The 23,683-nt window shown below is 41.4% G+C and overlaps 1 protein-coding gene across 1 annotated transcript in view; it reads left to right on the top strand.

Moving 5' to 3' along the window:
• The window catches only part of ralgapa2 (Ral GTPase activating protein catalytic subunit alpha 2), a 175,037-nt gene that overhangs the window by 38,320 nt on the left and 113,034 nt on the right, over positions 1 to 23,683 (top strand). Inside the window, 3 exon segments of the mRNA XM_034195116.1 lie at positions 13,174 to 13,236; positions 17,301 to 17,344; positions 23,402 to 23,582. Coding sequence (XP_034051007.1) covers positions 13,174 to 13,236; positions 17,301 to 17,344; positions 23,402 to 23,582 — 288 coding nt within the window.

The raw sequence follows: 23,683 nt of genomic DNA, 5'->3' as shown, positions 1-23,683 counted from the left end.
GTGCACGAGGTTGAGGCCATCAGGTGATTCACGGACTATTGACAGCAGATAAATAGGAAACGTCCTGAACACGCTGTGACCATCGTCACAAAATGCATGTGCCTGTTTATACACAAACACACCACACACTGAATCTGATGTCAAAGTGAAGCTGAATCTGTGGATGTGTGTTATGAACTGTCAAATGTCTCTTAAATGTGCAAAATTTTGTAAATAAAATGTACAAACTCCCCTCTGGAGCTCAGTGCTTTCTCAGGTGCACCGTGCAGCTGGAGCCTTGTGTTCCTACGCAGCACAGCAAATCATTTGAGGAAGTGGAATCAGAGCATTTGATGGTTTTGATTGTGAACTGGACTTGCATAGAGAAACTGTTGTTTTCTTGTTGACAAATCAGTGAACTGAATAATAATTTCAGGGTTAAAGAGTCGAGCATAACTGAAAATTGGCCAACTCGTTAAGATTTTACATAAAACTTTCCACCTGTCAACAAAAAATGAGAAATATACCTGCTTGTCCAGACTTGTAGTCATTCATTTTCTACCCTTTATCCGGTTCAAGGAGGCAGCAAACCAAGCAGCTCATCCCACACTTCCCTATCCACAGCCAAGTCCTGTACCTCTTCCTGGGGGAACTTGGGGCATTCCCAAGCCAGCTGGGAGATATAATCCCCCCAGCATGGCCTGGGTTTTCTCCAGGTCCTCCTCCCAGTTGGACATATCTGGATGACCTTCCTAGCAAGACAACCAGGGGTTGTCCTCACCAGGTGCCCGGAACCACCTCAGCTGGTTCCTTTCAATGCAAAGTCACTCATTAAACTTCCAAACTCACTTATACAAATTAAGTTTACGGTGGGCTGGAGCCGGAGCCTATTCCTGGGTAGGCTGTCAGTCTGACACGTATAGGAAAAACAAGCACATTCACACTCTCACGTACACCTACGGTCAGTTTAGAGTCATCCGTTCATCTAATTTACATGTCTTTGGAAGTGGGAGCAGGTTAACTATCCACAGAAAGGACCAGTTCAGAAATGAACCTGGGACCTTCTGTCTGTAGGGCAACAGTGACTTGTAGACAAGGCCAGATTCACTTGAGTACCACTTATTTATGGAGTTACCCTTTTAAAAAAAAGTTGATATTGAAAGCATCTTAACCCTTATTCATCCCATTTTAGCCACTGCCTGAGACGTTGGGTGCGTTTACTCTGCACAGAGCACATAAGGTTGTTTGAAGGCCATTTGCCGGTCAGATACTGGGTTACTTTGATCCAGAGTTCTGGTATGTCATATGTACTTTCACTGTACACCTGACATATAAGAGTAAATGTCACCTCATACAGTATGTGATTGTAAATTCCATATCAATGGACAGCTTTTGCTCTCAAACGGGCCATACTATCTGGTTATAAAGATGATGTAGCACGGGAATGTATCAATATAACATAATGCTAAAATCCCCTCGGCCGCATGAGCATAAAAATAGGAAACGGGATGGGACCTTTTGACCTCTTAAAATAGGTCAAGGTTAGCCATCTTTGAACTTGTCCAAGGTCCATGTCCCAAGAATGTTCCCTCTGAATTTGAAGACCCTGGCAGTCCATAGAATGGACTTATGTTGAGTACAGATAGAAAGAGATGGACAGATGTAAAAGTCTTGGCAATACCTGATGGACATATTTTGGCCTTGGGTAAAAATGAGAAGTGATATGATTCTGTGAGGCAGTCGTATCAGAAGCATTACCTCTGGCAAGGAGATTATTTTTCTGGCTTCCTCATACAAGAACTTGAAGTCTCGAGTGTCATGATTTTTAAGAAACATGGTCGAACATTTGGGCTTCATGTGTTGCACTTTGCATGTTAGTGGTGATCTGTACATGGGGACCACAACACTTACAAATTCAGACAACACTAACAAATGCAGAAAACCTTTTCAGAAACACCAATAGGTTGTTGCATTAAAAAATGTCTTGTGAATTTAAAATATTGCTTGCAAACACAAAAACTAACACAAATGTAACCTACAGCACATGTAACTGTTTGATTTGATAACACATCTGCTACAAATTCATACAACACACACAAAACCAGAAACTCTATGCAAAGTTTCACAGTGCAGTGGAAGTACTGCCAACACAAAAAGAGGTTTCTGCCCAAAGGACCTTCACTGCCTTCTACTGTTCAGGGTATAGCAAATAATATAGTAAAACATCGAAATATCGCGAGCTTAAAAGTAAAATAGTAAGTAAAGTCAATGCGTAGTTAAGTGAGCTGCGCGATGCACTAAACGGTCTGTCAGCTAATGTGCTCTGGGCAGAAACCTCTGTGGTGTTTGTGCTTTTGTTGTGTTGTGGAGCTTTGCAAACCTTTTCTGTGTTTTTGTGTGGGTGCATTCATTGTATTTGCTGCAGACACATTACCAAATTAAATTGTTTCATGTGCTGCAGGTTATATTTGTTTGTGTTTAACTATTTTGCTGTTGTTGAGTTAAATACTCTTTTTCGCTGAGGCAGCAGTTTTGCAGTCACAAGACCCGACGGTCTCAGGAAGGGGAGTGAGATGTTCAGTTTGTTTTACCCTCCCATGTGAAGGCACGTGACCTGGAGCTGTGCACTTTGATCCTGGTGCCACAGGGGTTGTGGGATGGGTTCAGGCACAGCTGTGACTTTAGGACTTTCTCTCTAGGATGTGACCTTGTCTTGACCTGTAGTCTGTGATCCGGACCTGAGTCAGCATTCTGACATTTTGCACCAGTGCAGATCTGAAACATTAGATGAGTGGAACAAGTGTCTGTTTAACCAGATTTATGGCCACTATAAAAGTTGGGGTATTTTTGTCTGAAGAATGAGCCTGTGCTTCATGAAAACTGCACAGGTACAGTAAACAGACTTTTTTTTTTTTTTTTTAACGACTGACCTTTTAGCTGGAATGTTTCCAGGAGATTTAAGCTCTAAAAGTACCTCGATGTGACGTGACAGGAGAGCAGCAAAGTGGGGTATTGGAACTGGTCCCGTCTGTCTGTCTGTCTGTCTGTCTGTCTGTCTGTCTGTCTGTCTGTCTGTCTGTGAGCAAGACAAAAACATAAAAAAAAAAAAAAAAAAACTTGGTGGAATTATGACTTCTCGAGATGAATATCTTTTGGAGATCAGACAAAATCAAGGGAAACAAAAAAACAAGGTGCACAAACTTGGCTCTGTTCAAAGTGTGTAGGGCTTTTTTGCATCAGCCATGAGGCCTTTCATCATTACTATTATTATTATTATTATTATTGGTGGGGTCCAAAATACACTACATTAATACAGTTGTATTTGTTATTTCAGTCTTTAAAATAATGGATAAATACAGGGTTCTGTCTTGTTGTTCTATGAATCACAATATGGCACAAGTGTATTTGGGGAGTGTCCAACTCCACTTTGCTGTTCAGAGAGCACTTAATCTGAGCACAAAAATAGGGTGTACATTGTAAAGTGGTTTGATTTGTCCTCTAAATTAGTCATGAGCATGTCTTAAGTATTAGAGGAAATAAACCAATCAAAGTGTCATTGATCATTCTCTTTACGGGACAGAGTGCATCAGGTGCACAACTCTCTGCTGTTTAGAAAGTGGACTCTGTGAAAGGGGTTTCTAGCAATCTGCACCATCCTATCAGACTGCACCACCGGGCAGTGGCCATCAAAGCTCCCTGAGGTGGTGCAATAAGGTGAACATTTGCATTTTTACACAAAAATTAATTTTTAGTTCATTGAGTGGTTGTTTTCAATTCAGTTTCATTGTGAACCCAAGTATTACACTGTTTAAACAGCACAAATGGCCAGTACTGGACTTTAGACCAGGATTTTACTCATCTATGGTGCAATCGCTTTCTGTTTCCGCACGATTCCAGTGCCTCAGCACAGCCCCAACACCTCACCTCATGTGCACAGAGGAGCACGATTATATTTGTCTGCACCGAGTGTAAAAAACACAACTCTGTCTGGTTCAAAATACAAATGACACTTTCACTGCACCTATGTGCACCTTTGCACCAGGTGAAGATGGGCACCATAATCAATAAAACCAATAAATAACATGAGGATATAATTTGTGTTGAGTTGTCGTAACTCACTCTACAACCCCTGGCAAAATTTATGGAATCACCGGCCTCGGCGGATGTTCATTCAGTTGTTTAATTTTGTAGAAAAAAAAGCAGATCACAGACATGACACAAAACTAAAGTCATTTCAAATGGCAACTTTCTGGCTTTAAGAAACACTATAAGAAATCAGGAAAAAAATTGTGGCAGTCAGTAACGGTTACTTTTTTAGACCAAGCAGAGGGAAAAAATATGGAATCACTCAATTCTGAGGAAAAAATTATGGAATCATGAAAAACAAAAGAACGCTCCAACACATCGCTAGTATTTTGTTGCACCACCTCTGGCTTTTATAACAGCTTGCAGTCTCTGAGGTATGGACTTAATGAGTCACAAACAGTACTCTTCATTAATCTGGCTCCAACTTTCTCTGATTGCTGTTGCCAGATCAGCTTTGCAGGTTGGAGTCTTGTCATGGACCGTTTTCTTCAACTTCCACCAAAGATTTTCAGTTGAATTAAGATCTGGACTATTTGCAGGCCATGACATTGACCCTATGTGTCTTTTTGCAAGGAATGTTTTCACAGTTTTTGCTCTATGGCAAGATGCATTATCATCTTGAAAAATGATTTCATCATCCCCAAACATCCTTTCAATTGATGGGATAAGAAAAGTGTCCAAAATATCAACGTAAACCTGTGCATTTATTGATGATGTAATGACAGCCATCTCCCCAGTGCCTTTACCTGACATGCAGCCCCATATCATCAATGACTGTGGAAATTTACATGTTCTCTTCAGGCAGTCATCTTTATAAATCTCATTGGAACGGCACCAAACAAAAGTTCCAGCATCATCACCTTGCCCAATGCAGATTCGAGATTCATCACTGAATATGACTTTCATCCAGTCATCCACAGTCCACCATTGTTTTACCTTAGCCCATTGTAACCTTGTTTTATTCTGTTTAGGTGTTAATGATGGCTTTTGTTTAGCTTTTCTGTATGTAAATCCCATTTCCTTTAGGTGGTTTCTTACAGTTCGGTCACAGACGTTGACTCCAGTTTCCTCCCATTCGTTCCTCATTTGTTTTGTTGTGCATTTTTGATTTTTGAGACATATTGCTTTAAGTTTTCTGTCTTGACGCTTTGATGTCTTCCTTGGTCTACCAGTATGTTTGCCTTTAACAACCTTCCCATGTTGTTTGTATTTGGTCCAGAGTTTAGACACAGCTGACTGTGAACAACCAACATCTTTTGCAACATTGCGTGATGATTTACCCTCTTTTAAAAGTTTGATAATCCTCTCCTTTGTTTCAATTGACATCTCTCGTGTTGGAGCCATGATTCATGTCAGTCCACTTGGTGCAACAGCTCTCCAAGGTGTGATCACTCCTTTTTAGATGCAGACTAACGAGCAGATCTGATTGGATGCAGGTGTTAGTTTTGGGATGAAAATTTACAGGGTGATTCCATAATTTATTCCTCAGAATTGAGTGAGTCCATATTTTTTTCCCTCTGCTTGGTCTAAAAAAGTAACCGTTACTGACTGCCACAATTATTTTTCCTGATTTCTTATAGTGTTCCTTAAAGCCAGAAAGTTGCCATTTGAAATGACTTTAGTTTTGTGTCATGTCTGTGATCTGCTTTTTTCCTACAAAATTAAACAACTGAATGAACATCCTCCGAGGCCGGTGATTCCATAATTATTGCCAGGGGTTGTAGATGTGATTTTCATTTTAAATACAGCACTGAAATGGAATAATGATTTAATTAAAAGAAAATTAACATCATAATCAAGTATAGTTAATGACTTCTTTTGTTGCAGTTATGTTCTTTTTTTATTAATCTCTGAACTGTTTATTTTATAAAATGGCAGAAAAATGGTATAAAATGTCACTTCAATGACCCACAGACTGTTATTCCTTAAAACGGTACTTAAACATACCTGTAGTTGTTGTTATGTAATTGGTATAATTACATACTTTATTTAAACTATGCTAAACTCATAGTTTTTATTTGAATATGAGACCTTAGTGATTTGTTTCAGTTCAGTTTCACTGTGAACTTGACATTATGTAATGTGACATTTAAGTTCCTTTGTTTTGTTTTGTTTTGCGGGGGGGTGTTTAGGAACTGTGATGTACAGTTTTTCAGTGCTTTGACCTAGTATTTGAACGCTAACAATTGTAAAAAAAAAAAAAAAACAAAACAATGGGTGGGTTAATGGATTGTGACTATCATTATTTGGGTGTGTGAATGTGGTGTATGTCTAAATGGCTGATATAAACAGTGAATTACAGGTTGGCGTTGCACTCTTTGTAGGACTTATATCCATAGTTTCTTTGTCAGTGTTGCCACAGTTACTTTGAAAAAGTAATCCAATTGCTGATTACTCCTTGAAAAAGTAACTTAGTTACTTTACTGATTACTCAATTGTAAAAGTAACTAAGTTTGATTACTAGTTACTTTATTAGTTACTTTCACCAGCTGCCAGCAACACCCCTCTGCCACCTCAACTTGATAACCTGTTTTGCCAATACTCACTTCATAGTCACCCTTTCTTAACTTCAATGAAAATAAATATTTGTTTTATAAAAATTAAAATAGACATCTTTGTTGACCTCATATTTAAATGTTGACAGCACTGTAACAACAAAACTTCTAACCTACATTGTTTATAAATGTAACTATTAAAGTCTAACATTTAAATTCTCTCTAAACATTTTAGTTGTTGAAATTATTATTATAAGTAGTGTTAGTAGTTGTAGTAAAAAAGGCTTCAAAACTGGACCTTTAATCTAGGGGTGTTGTGGGGGGCTGCATCCCTGCCCCGCCTCACGCCCCCTTTCTGTCTGGATTCGCCCCTGCTTTGGCGTTTGAGCACCAAGAATGGATAGTATTTACTTGTGTAGAAAAGATGACCAGATTGACAGGTAAGAAAGTTTTATCGCATTTTTACGTCATGTCGTCCTCAGAAAGAGAGTTTAGGCACATTTAAGTGGAAAAAAGTGTTAGTTGTTGATGTGTCGCGGCGGATCAGCTGTTTGTAGTGAGAAGACACAGAGCGGCTCAGCTCAGAGTTCTAAATAAATGGCATAAAAAAGCATAAAAATGTCTTTGTAAGTCGTCATTGCGCTTTGAGAGATGAGGACGAGTCGTAGCTGCTTTAGAAAACCGCGGATGAAAAGCTCACAGCTCGCTTAAAGTGTGCAGTTCAGTCGAACCCCGACCCCCTGCCCACGGACCAAGTTTATTCCTGTGATCGACCCACAATGCAAAACTAATAGTAACACACAGTGACTTGGAGAAGTAACTTTAATCTGATTACTGATATGGAAAGATTAATGCGTTAGATTACTTGTTACTGAAAAAAGTGGTCAGATTAGAGTAACACGTTACTAAGTAACATGTTACTGGAATCGCTGGTCTTTGTTATGTATTTTGTCTGTTTGGAGAAGTGTGCACGTCTTAGGTGATAATGGATCACTTTTGTTGTAACTACACTATTATTGTTATGATATTTTTACCAGCAGCGACAGCATTTGTCATCAAAAATGCATGATTTTCAGCTTTAACCGCCTGCCGTAGCAACACATAACTGATGTTTTTTGTCTTTTAAAGGGGAAAAAATTTTGCTGCTGACAGCAATGCAGACAGTCAGCCACTTCTAATCAGGTCAATTAATTCAGTTATTGTCCGTTTCTTACCTTTTTCAACTGTTTCATGGTGGATAACCTGCGTCAGTGTCCTGTAATTTGTTTGAAAGTCCAACCTAGGTCTCTATATCATTTCTCAAAACTCAATATGTATAATTGGTCATCCGATACTCGATAAACTATCCAAAAAGTGTTTTCACACTGCAAGCCCATGGGAGCATGGTTCAGAGGTAAGCTGGAATGCAACCAACTCTTTTGGTTGTATCTAATTTTGGTCTTTTGTTCTGGATCGTGGGTCTGAGGCAGCTTTGGCACAAAGTCCAAAGGTCTTGATCAAACAAGGTTTGTGTGAAAGCACCCATAGTCTCATAAAACAAAGTCAACATGTTCAATAAAAGACATCATTATACCAGTTCGTCTTGAATGTCATTAAAGTCTACTTGTCTCTGGAGGTTCGTTGGGTGTGTTCTGTGCTTGACGTGTGAAGTACCTGTAATCTAGGGGACCACTAAAATACCCCCGTTATATCCCTAACTGGCAGAATGGTGGCATATTAGACTAACCTTGGACTGAGGGAACGCTTTTCAAACTTAAAATACATAATTTCTTTTACACCCCTCTCAAACCATCTACTCCCTTTAACCAAAAAGTGTACCTTGTTGTCCCTAAACATTTGTCCTTTCCCTTTTACCAGAGGTAATGTTGGCCATGTTTAGTTTCTCCAGTGTGCATTTCTACTTACCCCAAACTCTAGTCTTCTTGTAGAGTCGGGGTGTACAAGGATCTGTCAGGATACAGGATAATGGGAGAAAGAATCTTTTTATCCTGTCGGTGACTTAAGTGTCCAACATCCTCTACTACAATAACTTTCAAGAGAAGACAGTATAATGATGTCTTTTGTTGAAGAGACTGTTCTTGTTTGTTTTGTAGTTAAGACTTTTTCCCTATACGGATATTTGGGATACCACACAATCTTACTTTTGAAAACTGAAGAAGCCACTAGGATGAGTGCAGGACTGTTCTGAAGACCAACAAGTCCAGTTTCTGTAACCTCTTCAGTGTGATTTGTGATTGGGTTCCGATTTATAGTATGTGTCTTTTCTGACACCCATTTGTGTCCAAACACATTCCTGATTACGGAATTATTTTTTGTTGATTATCTCATAAGAATTCGTGTCAGCTTATTTATCAAACAGAGGGAAAGAAGGCGATCAATTCAGGCATTTATTGAGAAGCCAGGAATTCCACTGCATTCCACTGCTGCCACCCATTGGCTACAGAGGGAAGTGAAATGATTTCTCGGGAATTTTGTTCAGCTTGTATTTGTAAGGAAGTGCAAATGTTTTAGGCTTTAAAGTCTTTATTTTGCAGTAACGCAGGTTGAGAACCCTTTGACTAAGCTGCAAAGTTTGTTTTGTTTCTGATCTGATTTACTTATGGTCTGAATTTGAAATGCTTTACTACCTGGTATGTTTTGCATTTCTTCCTGGTCTGGCCTCTTCTTGATGGGTAGAAAACAGCAGATCGAGTTGATAAGATCTGAACAGGCAGGAATGAAAAACTTTGAGGATACTGGTTCTCAGTGACTGGATGTAGGAACTCCTGCAAACTAAGTGCACATACGAGGTATACAGTAATTATGTGATACTCAAATTAATGCACGTTTGTATTGTTTCATTTTGTTCTATTGTTTCTTTGTGTGTGTTTTTTAATGTTAAAGAAGGTGTAGTTTTCTGCAACAAGACGTGAAAACTACAGCTACAATGAATCATTTCCAGTATTTTAATTTTGTTTTATTGTGACTATTATTACTATGTTATTTAACCTGTTTGCATGAAGATAAGAGCCACAGCAATCTGACATCTGACCCTGATGAAGTTGACTCTACCTGGGGAAATTGAGTTGAAAATTAATTCCTTAACCTTGACTTTGATGCCAAAATGAAATCCTTATGGTCTGTTTTATGCTCAGCCTTCACTGACATACCGACTTTGGTCGAAATTGGCAAAAGGACCTCGGAGGAGTGACCCAGTGACTGACATTTGACAAATTGGATCTTGACTAGACAAGATCCAACTGTGCATTGTATAAATATTTTGACCTTTGACCCTAGTGATCATAAACTTTGTTAAAACAAGTCCTTTTACAGCAATTCTGGGATTGACCTTCATCCAGTTCATGTTCGATAAAAATCAGGCCAAGGACCTTTGAAGTGTAGTGGAACTGACAGAAATACAAAATATTTTATTATTATTATTATTATTGATACTGTACTGTGTGAGAATTTCAAATGCTTCATTTTGCTTGAAAAATAATTAATCATCAAAATAGTTAACCTTACTAATGTTCTGTAGGTTAACTAAATGTATCATTGTTGTTACACACAAAAAAATCCCATGTCAGTGTGAAGGTACCCCACCCCCACCCCCTCCTTCCCCTCGACTATACCTGGTGTCTGTTTGTCAAAAAGTCCTTGTGGGCCACCTCTTGGGAGAAGTCTGTTCTGTGTCATGTTGAGGCCATGTGGCTAGAAACCAAAGTGCGGATCATGTAAATGTCTGAAGGCGGTAGTTGTACCGCTGTAATGCGCTGATCTTTATGCTGCAGTATGGCTGCTGATTAGAGTAATGCCACCAACCTCCAGCGTGGCAGACTGAGCATTCGCTTCATATCATCCGGTAAATTCCTCTTTGTGGCAGCAGCCATTCCGGCTCCACGGGGAGTCTTTCTGAGCTCGCTGCTCCGTCTCGTTCCCACTCACCCTTCCTGGTGCTGTTTAAGGAGACAGACAGAAGACATTATTGTGTCAGCACACTCATGCACGCACGTGGGAGAGCTTAAGGAGGCTACCCAACTGTGATACCGCCAAGCATAATGTGTGTGGTGCCCCATGGAAGCCGAATGAAGGAGGCTCACACAGAACCCCAATGAAGATCTAATAATCCCATGTGGGATCGATGGCGAGGTGCAGCAGTACGACTCTGCACGCATCTCATCGTGCGTATGGATCAGAGAGAAATTCAACAGCACAGACGCTCGGCCAGCAGCATCTTAAAGTAATGTATGTCCGTTAAGGATACAACTTTTTAGTTGCCCCCCCCCCCCCCCCCCCCCCCAAAAAAAAAAATTTCCCGTATCATATTGAGATGAGCACCCATGAACCCATGTTTGTAAAACCTGTTTGAATATGGCTGCACAGCACTCTTGGCCTTCAATAAATTCTTAGCATTTGTTAGACTTCAGTGGTGATCAGATTGTATTGTCATCGTGCTTTTTCCCTTTTTTGTTTATTATTCAGTCTTGGTTCTAATTTTTGGAAATCCACCCAAATGCAACGGAGTATGAAAACTTCAAAGTTAGTCATGGGTGAACTTTTCTGATCAAATACAAAAAACTAAACAAAAACATTGATTTCCATTGTTTCTAGCAAAAGCTGATCAGAATATGGTAGAGGACTATGGGGTTGCACAAAGTAGTATCTCTAATGTTTGTATTGCTGCCGTCACTGATGGTATTGATTTTATCTCTGAAGACAAGAAAGAAAAAGCTGATGGCTGATCAGGAAAGAAGCCGTTGGTTTAGTGATTGAGGCATTTGACTCAGCACAGCGCTCGGTGTCGTGTAGCAGAGTGTGCGACCCTGACAGTTTGTTTCTTTATAGGCTCATCTGTTAAATATGTAATCATTAGTTTGTAAACTGTCAGAGTAAAAATAGGCATCAATTGATTCCCCCCCCCCCCCCCCCCCCCCACCCCCCCCCCCCAGAGCACACACAGCTTCACAGCTTGTGGGACGCACCTTGAGGCATCTTTGTTGTAATTTGGCATTATATAAATGAAATAAATTAATTCACTTTAATTTCCTAACATCCAGGCTTTGGAAAAATGTCGGCATGCACAGTGAGTCCAACCCCTAGAGTCTAACAGAACAACTGATACAAAGTAATAGATGAAATCACCTTTTACATCTCCAAATTACCAGTACCTATAATGACAATAAAAATAACTTGTATTTGATCAGCTTTGATCCATCTTAAAAGCAACTTTGTTTTGATCATGTATACAGTACTGTCTGCCACCTGCTGGGAACATTTGGGTTTGTTACAGGGAATAATCTCATCATCTCGGGAGAAGATGTGGTTAAAGTTACAGTTTCTCCATTCACAGTGAAAGAAGTCTAACTCTTTCACTGCTGTCATGGGTGTCTTGATGGCTTCCCTCACTTGTCTCCTTCTTGCACACAGATTTACCCTACATGTTTATGTTTATGTACTGTTTATATTCCTTAATGAGTTATGGAAATGAAGTCAAAGATTTATTCAGTGAGATAGAAATGTTCATGTATTCAATCCCTGAGTTGTCTAAAGAAAACTGGCTGTAAAAGTGATTATTTATATTATCAATACTCATTATATTTAATCTGTCCAATTACTTATGGCCTCAGGAAACAGGGGGACTGTATATAGAAGTGGCTGTAATTCCCAAATGGTAAATGGGATGATTTTGTTAAACTCCTTGAATTAATACTGAAAGTTGACCCAACAAGCACATCTTCACTGTTTCCTTTCATCTCCACTGCGTTGGTGCACAAAGACAAAATTACAAAAGATGGTCACTGCACAAATACTTATGGACCTGACAGTACTTTGAGGATTAGTTTCACTGATGATACATAATTTGATTTGATGTTGTTATGGTATGCAATTTATTACAGTTTGAATTCAAATGATGTTTCATGGTTAAACATTGTGGTCCTTGGCAGAGTCGTGTGATCTAATGAGTGCCCTCCTACTTTGTTGGTTTTGTCTTTGGCTCTCTGTTGCCTGTATATTTGTCTTCCCTGAGTAGAAGAGCTTTTTATCGTGCTGGCCAGAGTTGTGTGTCTGGCTGAGTGGTTCGGACCTGCATACATAAAGCTGTAAAGGACAAACTTGACCTCTGGCTTGCAATCATGATGTCTTATTGGGTCAGTGATTAGGATTTGATGAGTAGTGAGTCGCTGGGGGATTGTTAGCTCGCGCTGCCCTGACTATTAACTCACCGGGCATGCACGCACACATCTGCCATCACTCCCAACTTTTTCCATCTCTCTGGGGACCCAGTTAACCTGCCGCTTCATTCAAGAATAATGATAGACTGCTGAAAGGTTAGGGCACTCTGAGTTGTAAAGCGGTCATTGGAGAGGTGATGACATGTCTTAGTGCTGCCTTGTGTCACAGCGATCTGCAGATGTGCTACACCAAGCGACAGGGCGAGGAAGGTGCGTACCTGACGTGCATATTGCCAAAAAGAAGTCATTGAATTGCTTTTTGTATTTGCCGTCATTTTTAGACATAGCTGTTCATTAGACTGAAGACTGAACGTTGATGCTGTCATTGCTGGTCAATTCTGAGTGTCAGCCATTTGCAACCACCATTCCTGCCACATTTTTATTTTCCTCTTTTCCCCCCCATCAGAAAATTCTACAACTTCTGCCTGAGAAAATCTACAGTCGATGGCAGTTTCACAGCATAGGTATGTACCGCTGACTCTGCTGCCATCAAACATACTTGACACTGCCGAGCAATCTAATCATCGTTTCAGTCTTGCACATGACTGCGAATTATAATTGTCATGCTTCTATAACATCTAAAATGTCGCCACAATAGTGCTTAAGCTTTCCATATAATTAGTCTAAGAAGGTGATGCAAATGGAAATGCAAATGAGGGTATAATTTGAAATGCAAATAAGTAATTAAATTTTGCAGACATGATGGCCATCCTGCATAAGAAGGAAAACCCTTGCAAAAAGTGATGACCCCAATTATATCAGTCCTTTGTCTTCCTTTGGCATGGAAACGGTCTGGGTTTAGATGTTGTTGTAGATGGGTCGCCCCTTTAGGCTTGTACAGTCGTGTTCAGAATAATAGTAGTGCTATGTGACTAAAAAGATTAATCCAGGTTTTGAGTATATTTCTTATTGTTACATGGGAAACAAGGTACCTAGAGTCTCACAAATCCAACAAGACCAAGCATTCATGATATGCACATTCTTAAGGCTATGAAATTGGGCTATTAGTAAAAAAAAAAAAAGTAGAAAAGGGGGTGTTCACAATAATAGTAGCATCTGCTGTTGACACTACAAACTCAAAACTATTATGTCCAAACTGCTTTTTTAGCAATCCTGTGAATCACTAAACTAGTATTTAGTTGTATAACCACAGTTTTTCATGATTTCTTCACATCTGTGATGCATTAATGTTGTTGGTTTGGAACCAATATTTTGCTGGTTTACTAGTGTGCTTGGGGTCATTGTCTTGTTGAAACACCCATTTCAAGGGCATGTCCTCTTCAGCGTAAGGCAACATGACCTCTTCAAGTATTTTGACATATCCAAACTGATCCATGATACCTGGTATGCGATATATAGGCCCAACACCATAATAGGAGAAACATGCCCATATCATGATGCTTGCACCACCATGCTTCACTGTCTTCACTGTGAACTGTGGCTTGAATTCAGAGTTTGGGGGTCGTCTCACAAACTGTCTGCGGCCCTTGGACCCAAAAAGAACAATTTTACTCTCATCAGTCCACAGAATATTTCTTTATTTCTCTTTAGGCCAGTTGATGTGTTCTTTGGCAAATTGTAACCTCTTCTGCACGTCTTTTATTTAACAGAGGGACTTTGTGAGCGATTCTTGCAAATAAATTAGCTTCACACAGGTGTCTTCTAACTGTCACAGCACTTACAGGTAACTCCAGACTGTCTTTGATCATCCTGGAGCTGATCAATGGGTGAGCCTTTGCCATTCTGGTTATTCTTCTATCCATTTTGATGGTTGTTTTCCATTTTCTTCCACGCGTCTCTGTTTTTTTTTGTCCATTTTTAGCATTGGAGATCATTGTAGATGAACAGCCTATACTTTTTTGCGCTTGCGTATAAGTTTTCCCCTCTCCAATCAACTTTTTATTCAAACTATGCTGTTCTTCTTAACAATGTCTTGAACGTTCCATTTTCCTCAGGCTTTCAAAGAGAAAAGCATGTTCAACAGGTGCTGGCTTCATCCTTAAATAGGGGACACCTGATTCACACCTGTTTGTTCCACAAAATTGATAAACTCACTGACTGAATGCCACACTACTATTATTGTGAACACCCACTTTTCTACTTTTTTTTTTACTAATAGCCCAATTTCATAGCCTTAAGACTGTGCATATCATGAATGCTTGGTCTTGTTGGATTTGTGAGAATCTACTGAATCTACTGGTACCTTGTTTCCCATGTAACAATAAGAAATATACTCAAAACCTGGATTAATCTTTTTAGTCACATGGCACTACTATTATAGAAATACACATCAGTCTTTACATAGTCAACAAATCAGCACCAAATTGCAGCTTTTCCTGAACTCATTTACAGTTTCCTTTGGCATCTATCACTCCATAAAGTATGTCACTGGTCAACAAGCACTGATGTCAGTGCATACTTCTGTTTAGACCATACCTGACTTTATGTTAAGTAGAAGAAGGAGTAGTCCTCTAAAGGCCTGTTTGTGCCAGTGCTGATCTCTGGATTCTGTATTGTCAAGCAGATGACAGTCTACGACTGCCCCTGGGTAGGATGCAGGCCATTTTAGGTTACTTCACTAGCCGAGGCCGGTATTCCATCATCTTGTAGCACAGGATTACAAAGTATTAAAATAAGTGCAAAAATGACCCCCCACCCCACCCCACCCAACCCAATAATTCTGTTCAATTATGTTATATTTATATAGTGTCTCTTTCAATTGACAACACAAGTCGTCCCAAAATGTTCCAGCAGGTTTCACTACCAGGAGACCCAGCTCAGTTGGGAAGCCGCCTGTTCTGGCAACAACAACAAATAACAGTTTGAATAAAAAAAAAAAAAGAGCAAAAAAGGAGTTTGTCAAGAAACCGATAAACATATAACTCGATGCAACAAACATTAAAATAAAATGCAGTAAATAATTAAAATATACACAAATAACGCTTGCTTAAAAAGGTTTTAAAAGTTTTGTGTGATAAAATGAAGACTGTAACTGGAATATTTACAGGTATAAACACCATCAAAAGCACATTACAGTTGGCCTGACAGATATCCTAGACCTTAACCTTATGTTCAAGTCTTCGAACACTATACTATGATCTAACTATCAAAAGCAGCACTCTGATCTAAACAACTACTTATGGTTCACCACTCGAATGAACAGTTTTTGTGGAATAGCAAACCCTACATTCCAATAGTAGAGAGTCAGAAGTGTTGTTCTCCAACAGGCATGTCACTTTCACAAGAATTGTGGATAGAAATGCCAGATTAGAAATGGGTCTGTAGTTTACCAATATGACAGGATCCAAAGTTTGTGCATGTGTTTGATCAGAATTGTCTGATCACAACATTTTCAAAGCAAGCAGGAACAATTCTGATAGAACAAGCTGACCATCATGCCTGCAAATTCAGGAAGAACCAAGCCCTGCTTTCTCCGGTCCACATCAGTTCCACTGATGTGGACTTAGTCCCATCAGATAACTATCTGGGCATCTACATGGACAATAAGCTGGAGTTGTCTATGAACACAGAGGCTGTCTACAAGAAGGGCCTGAGCCTGTTTTATTTCCTGAAGAGGCTCAGATCCTTTAATGCATGTAACAGGATGCTCCAGATGTTCTGTCAGTCTGTTGTTGTGAGCATTGTGAGCTGTGGTCTGCTGAGGTGCAGGCACCAAACCAAAGGATGCCACCAGACTGAATAAACTGGTCAAAAAAGTAGGGTATGTTGTTGGCTCCAAGCTTGCCACCCTGGTGGAGGTGGTTGAGGACAGAATGCCGAGAACAAGAACAATGCCTTCCATTCATGTGAAAGGGGCTTAAGGGAACGGTACAGGAGATCGTTCCTGCCTGGTGCCATCAGACTCTTTAAAGGATCTGTCTCTGCTCAACCTGAGGTCTCTGAACTGGACTAAAAAGTCTACACTTTATTATTTATCTGTTGTACACAACACCATATAACAATACATAACAATACATGACTAATAACACTGTTGCTCCTTAATTAACTCACTCACTCACTCACTCTTAAACTGACATCAGATCCACTCCACTTCTGTGTGTTTCTACCTCAGGTTTTCTTATTGTTTGTTTTATTTTTATCTTTTTGAGATACCTGGCTGCTATGACAACTCAACTTTCCCTTCAGGATATTAATGAAGTCTATCCATCTAGCCATTCTTTCATATTGGTTCAAAATGCTCTCAGTGCTTTCTTAATCCATTGCCAACCTACGTACAGAATTTGCCAAATGTTGTTCAACATTCAGCAAGGAAGTTTATTTTATAGTACTCTAATAAAACTACAATAATAAGCAGTTAGTGACAAATAAGGCATGTTAATAATCAGGTAAGCAATCGTGCCTTTAATGGTAGACTGGCTCCAGCTTTGAATGAAGCCTCCTACATGTACTGTGTAGACTGTCCTCAGTAAACAAAGACCTCAGGGTTTTTTTTTTTATTTTTTATTTTTTATTATTTATTTATTTTCATCAGTTTGATGCAAATGCCTTGTTTCTCTCTCTCCCACAGGTTCTATTCTGAAAAAACTTCTACACACTGGAAATTCATTCAAGGCAAGTGTTTTCATCCTTACCACTACAAATTTAAAAAGACCTCGTCTTTCACTCACGAGATGATGATGATGATGATGCTACATGCATAAACAAGATCCTTTACAATAGTTGTTTATGATCACTGTTCACAGCCACCTTTGACAATAACTAACTTTTTGTTGACTCAGATCTGGGATATTTAGTCTTTGTGGTTAATTAGTTCTTAAAGAAACAAATTTTACAGACAGACAGAACTCTGAAGTGTCACCGTCCTTTGACAACCGCTTGGCTGGTTCTACGCAAACTGTTGCTAAGAGGAAAATTAATGCTTTCACAGTAGCTTAATTCTGCTATAAAACCGGTGTCCCTCCAGTGCGTAAGACCAGTGTAACCCCAGTACAGGATGCTTTGATACTTTAAATATAGGAAGTTCTTTATTTCATTCCCACATTTCACTCCGATTGGTTTTCAAAACATAAAATACCATTTGGGAAGATGATGTCGAACCAGCTTCAGCGTTGTTATGGATACACAATGTCAAATTTTGGAATGCTGTAGAAAACATTTTACAGCAGGAATGTTTTGAACATGGACAGTGGCATCAACTGTAACACATACTCCATATTCCAGAATTTAACATGTAATAATTTTAACTCTGACAATAAAATAACCTGTATGTCATACAATAAATATAAAATGGTAAAATAAGATTTCATAACATCCATTTTTACACTTTGACAACATGTTACAGTGGTGAAATTCTAATATTTGGGGTAATTCTGTTGTGTGTTGGGGGGTGTGGCTGGATATTTTGGTGTTCTTTTCTTTGCTCTCCAGGTGGCATGAGAACTGATTTGTCTGTGGAGAAGGTGCTGGCTGAAGAATCCTTCACCCTTATCAACATCATGTGTAGCACCTGTGAATGGTGCTCACATGCAACCTTAAAGACTTTCAGCTGAAGCAGATAATTGGATGGCGTTCTGCATTTAAGTCATGTGTGATTCAAGCAGAACTGCCGGGAACTCGACCTTGTGATGTTCGTTTGTGAGACGCTGAGGACCGCGCCTGGGTTTGACACATTGAGCCCGTGAAGCAAGGAAGGGTGAGGGACACATGCTGTCAGCACACATCAAAGGTGATTAAGTGTTTGACTAATTGTTGATAGTAACTTGGTATTTTGTTACGCAGTATACTTGAATTGTGATGAGGATTGTGCAGCTCGCTTCTCACTGCTGTGGCATGCGGACAAGTGGTCCTCCACCTGTTGTGAGAAGCTGCTTATTTGCATAAAGCTTAAAATACAGACCTGTATGTGTTGCTGATAGTGTGTGTCTTTTGAAGGATATTAGTTGTAACTGCTAACTTACCTCACCTCTTCTATGCTTCGCAGAGAGTCGGTTTGTCGTGTCCACCTGGGGGGTGTTTGGCAGTGGTAGTGGGTCCAGGAGCGCCGGGCTTTGATCCTTTTGGGCGCTGGAGAGCGTGCCAGCCTTCACTCCACCAGAAGGACGCTATTTCTGTTTTTACACTTTTTATGCACCAGTGGGTGAAATAAATATATTGTTTTTGGAACCGCTTTTCTGGTTGTTTGTAGCGCTGGGTTCCGTCTGACGCAGGTCCGCTCCTCAACCGGCGTCGACACATAACAGTAGTTCCCGGCCATTCCATAATGGACCCAGCGGCAGAGGCGGTTCCTTTTGCCGAAAAAGTTCAAGAACACTTGGAGAAAATATGGGAGCAATTACAGCATCTCGCAAACCAAATTAAACAAACAGACGCCCGTGTTACGGACCTCGCAGCGCAAGCCGTTCCGCTTCCTGCTGCTCCAGCTGCGGCATCATCGATACCGGTGCAGATAACTCCGTCACCCAGAGATTCGGCGTCCGAACCGATTATTTGTCATCCGGAGCCTTATGCGGGAGACGTCGAAGCCTGTGCTTCGTTTTTGATGCAATGTTTTCTGGTTTTTGCTCAGCGACCGGCTTCCTTCTCTTCTGATGGGAGTCGTGTGTCATATGTGACAAATTTGCTCCGAGGTGACGCCTTAGCTTGGGTCACAGCGTTGTGGAGTAACAACTCGCCATTGTTAGGATCCTTTAAGGCTTTCTCCCGGGAGTTCCGACTGGTTTTTGACCATCCGGTGAAAACGAATACCGTTGCTCAACGGTTGCTGAATCTCAGGCAGGGGAGGCGGAGTGCGGCGGAGTATTCCGTGGACTTTCGGATTTTTTCTGCTCAGTCAGGTTGGAATGCCGCAGCTTTACGAGGCGTGTTTGTAGATGGGTTAAATGAGTCATTAAAAGACGAGCTGGCAGTCCGTGACGAGCCAAACGATTTAGATGAGCTAATATCGTTGGTGATTCGTCTAGATGATCGGATGAAGGAGCGTGGACGCGAGAGAGGACGCCCATCAGAGCGGGTTTTTTCGTCTCGGGGCTTTCCCCGACACAGATCTGGGCCGCCTCTTCTTCGCCCCACTGAGGCTCTTCCGACGGACCACTGGCTCCTCCTGTTGACGAGCCCATGCAGCTCGGACGAGCAGAGATTACTGTATTGCCCCGACATATAAACGTCAAGAAAAATAATGGTGACGTATCTCCAGGTGTTCTGGGACAGGCAAAATAACACACATAAAAAAAAAAACTCTAGTACGGGTTAATGTTTTGTCTTCTTTAAATAGGGGTTATAATTTGTTTGGGGAGTCAGAGGCGTGTCTGGTGGAGTGAATTGTTAGGGGGATAGAAGCCCGTCTGGGCTCACTTAATCGTTAATTTTTTATGTGTTTTTAGGTATTTTCTGTTTGGGTTGTTGGGTCGTTTTATTTTGTTGTTTTTTATTTCCCTACATCCCTAACCCCAACCTCACTTGCCCCAAGACCGTTTGTCTTGTGGGTTGTGGGGTGGTGCAGGTTGGTCATGCTGAGCGTTCTCAGAAGACCTCTGCACCTAGGGGGGGGGGTGTTAGGGGCGTTTTTCTTGGTTTGGTTAGGGCTCGGTTCCACTCCAGCCTCGGTGAGCCTTTGTACCGTTCGTCATTGGTGTTGCCGGGGGTGGTGCAGCGGGAACATACCTCAGTCGGAGGGGTGGGCCGATCTGTTGCCGTTCGCCATTTCGGTAGTTCCACCCCTCCCGAGAGGCTGGGGTATGGTTGAGTTGGGGCACCGGACGTATTTCCGGTTTTCCGCTGCGCCTTGGGGTTGGGGCTGGGTTACTTTTTCCTGTTCCCTTCCCCGGCTTAATGTTTTGAGCCGTTCGCCAAAATTGAGCCGGAGGGACCTGGGGTCTTTCGGGGTGCCGGGGAGGGTAACAGGGTTTACGGTCGTTTTATATCCCCCCGGGGTTGTTTTTGGTAGTCCTCCGGGGGTTGACTTTTGATTTTGTTCTGTTTCCTTCCGGGTTCCACCTCCAGGGTTGATGGGACGGTCCTCTGGGGGGGAATTGGCTTGGGGCCAACTAGCCAAGTGTGGCCGGGTCTGGGGTTCCGGGGTTGTGGGGAGGGTACCTCCTGGGGTTGATGGTACGGTCCTCTGGGGGGGCGCCGTTTGCTCCATGTACACCTGGGGACCTTTGTGGGATTCTGGTTCTGGCTGTTCCTCCTGGAACTGGCGGTAAAGGCCTTCTGGGGGGGTTGGGCTCTGCAGGTCGTTCTGGGGGGGTTGTTTGTTATTTCTCTTTTATGCATTTATGTTTGTATTGTGTTTGTGGGGCTGTGTTGGGTTTTTGTGTTTGGGAGTTTTTCTTTTCTTCCCGGGGTTTGATGGGACGGTCCCCTGGGGAGGTTTTGGGTGGGTTTTGTGTTTTTTCCTGTGTGTTGGATTGTACTGGGGAATGTTTTGGGGCTTTTGTTGATGCCAGCCGGCCTTCCAGCTGCGGTGCCCTGTCCTGCTGTCTGTGGTGGACCTTGGGAGCGTGGTGCTGTCTGCTTCCTGACGAGGACCCCGGAGGGAGGTGCTGTTCTCGGGCCTGGTCTGTTCAGTCGCCAGGAGGCTTCCCGTTAAAGGGGGGGTACTGTTGTGTGTTGGGGGGTGTGGCTGGATATTTTGGTGTTCTTTTCTTTTCTTTGCTCTCCAGGTGGCATGAGAACTGATTTGTCTGTGGAGAAGGTGCTGGCTGAAGAATCCTTCACCCTTATCAACATCATGTGTAGCACCTGTGAATGGTGCTCACATGCAACCTTAAAGACTTTCAGCTGAAGCAGATAATTGGATGGCGTTCTGCATTTAAGTCATGTGTGATTCAAGCAGAACTGCCGGGAACTCGACCTTGTGATGTTCGTTTGTGAGACGCTGAGGACCGCGCCTGGGTTTGACACATTGAGCCCGTGAAGCAAGGAAGGGTGAGGGACACATGCTGTCAGCACACATCAAAGGTGATTAAGTGTTTGACTAATTGTTGATAGTAACTTGGTATTTTGTTACGCAGTATACTTGAATTGTGATGAGGATTGTGCAGCTCGCTTCTCACTGCTGTGGCATGCGGACAAGTGGTCCTCCACCTGTTGTGAGAAGCTGCTTATTTGCATAAAGCTTAAAATACAGACCTGTGTGTGTTGCTGATAGTGTGTGTCTTTTGAAGGATATTAGTTGTAACTGCTAACTTACCTCACCTCTTCTATGCTTCGCAGAGAGTCGGTCTGTCGTGTCCACCTGGGGGGTGTTTGGCAGTGGTAGTGGGTCCAGGAGCGCCGGGCTTCGATCCTTTTGGGCGCTGGAGAGCGTGCCAGCCTTCACTCCACCAGAAGGACGTTATTTCTGTTTTTACACTTTTTATGCACCAGTGGGTGAAATAAATATATTGTTTTTGGAACCGCTTTTCTGGTTGTTTGTAGCGCTGGGTTCCGTCTGACGCAGGTCCGCTCCTCAACCCGCGTCGACACATAACAAATTCTGTATGAAATCAACAGGTGGCTCACAGTTCATGGTCTCAGATTTGCTTCATTTTCATATATTTTGTAAATTATGGCCTCAGTATGAAAAATCCCAAATATTACACACTCCAAATAGTTTTCCTCCAGCAGGGCCTGAATAGGGGGTGTGGCACATTTTTGGTATGAATGCCTATTTTTATTTAGTTATTCATTTTTGAAGGGCCATATCTCTAAATGTATAACAGATAATGGCTAACTTTTTTCAGGTGGTTTCCACCTCTACCAATTGTCCACTTTAAAACTAATAATATAGTTTTTAATTTCTGGATGTTCAAAGAATTTGAACGGACTTTCGATCCACCGTCTTCCATCTTGGTACTTCTCATAGAAGCTGTGTGATAATGCGCGCAATGTGGGTGCCCAATTGGAATTGGTTCTCCGTCACATGGTTTTCCAAAATCCAATCGTAGGGCAGATTTACCCCATGTGATATGGCAAAGATCATTTTCAGGAGTGATATCTTACTCGTTGGCCCATTTGAATAGCCCCCTAACTGCTCCAATTTCATTTTTGCATTTTTTGAACTTGAAAATTCTTCTCTGTTATAAAGTTAATCAATATGAGGACAAAGCTTCAGCTTTTAGCTCATACCTTTTTTGTTAAAGGTCCAAAAAAGAACATTTTATTCATAAAAAAAAATAATAATATCGGCTGATTTATCGGCCATCGGCAAATCAGCCGATTTATCGATTATCTGCATTTTTTTCATCCAAATATTGTTATCGGCATCGGCCTCAAAAAATCCATATCAGTTCGGCTCTAATTTTGATGCCATGATTGTAAAACAAATATTTGTATCCTGACTGATGTTATAGTTTGGAGAAAATGGGTCAGACCCCCCAAAATGCCATTTTTGTGGGGGAGCGCTTAAGGGTCAGGAAGAAAAGGGTTCATTTGGATGGATGCCTGGCTTTTTGTCGGAGCCTGGTGTCATCTTCCTGCATTTCTCTTAAAAACCCCTGCTGGATGTAGTAGTCAAACAACACTGTATGGATAATTTTCAAACTCTTGCTTGCGATGAGAAAACTCAGTACTTTGGTTCTAATCATTAATGATTTCATGGCTTGTGTATTAGAAGTGTAAAATTGGGCTGAGCTGCATGGGTTCAAAAGGATCCTCCAAACTGTTTTGTTTCCATTAACTTCTTGCCAGATCCGCTGTGAGGGGATCCGTCTCTTCCTGCTGTGGCTACAGGCCCTGAGGGACAACTGTGCAGAGGAGCAGTTTCTCATCTTTGCCTGTCTAGTACCAGGATTTCCTGCTGTGCCCTCCTCAAGAGGGCCTTGCACCCTGGACACCATCATTTACAACCCCTTCTCCACACCACCAGATGGTGAGGCTCAGCCAAACTACATGCATATGAAGCCTTGTAACTTACAAATGTGTCAGGCTGTGTAGTTTTCCTTTGAATGGAGAAGGTTTGGCTACAAACAA

This window comes from Thalassophryne amazonica, chromosome 19, assembly GCF_902500255.1.
Source record: "Thalassophryne amazonica chromosome 19, fThaAma1.1, whole genome shotgun sequence".
NCBI lineage: Eukaryota > Metazoa > Chordata > Actinopteri > Batrachoidiformes > Batrachoididae > Thalassophryne > Thalassophryne amazonica.
The sequence above is the reverse complement of the archived record's forward strand: the minus strand, read 5'-3'. Positions and strand labels throughout refer to the sequence as shown.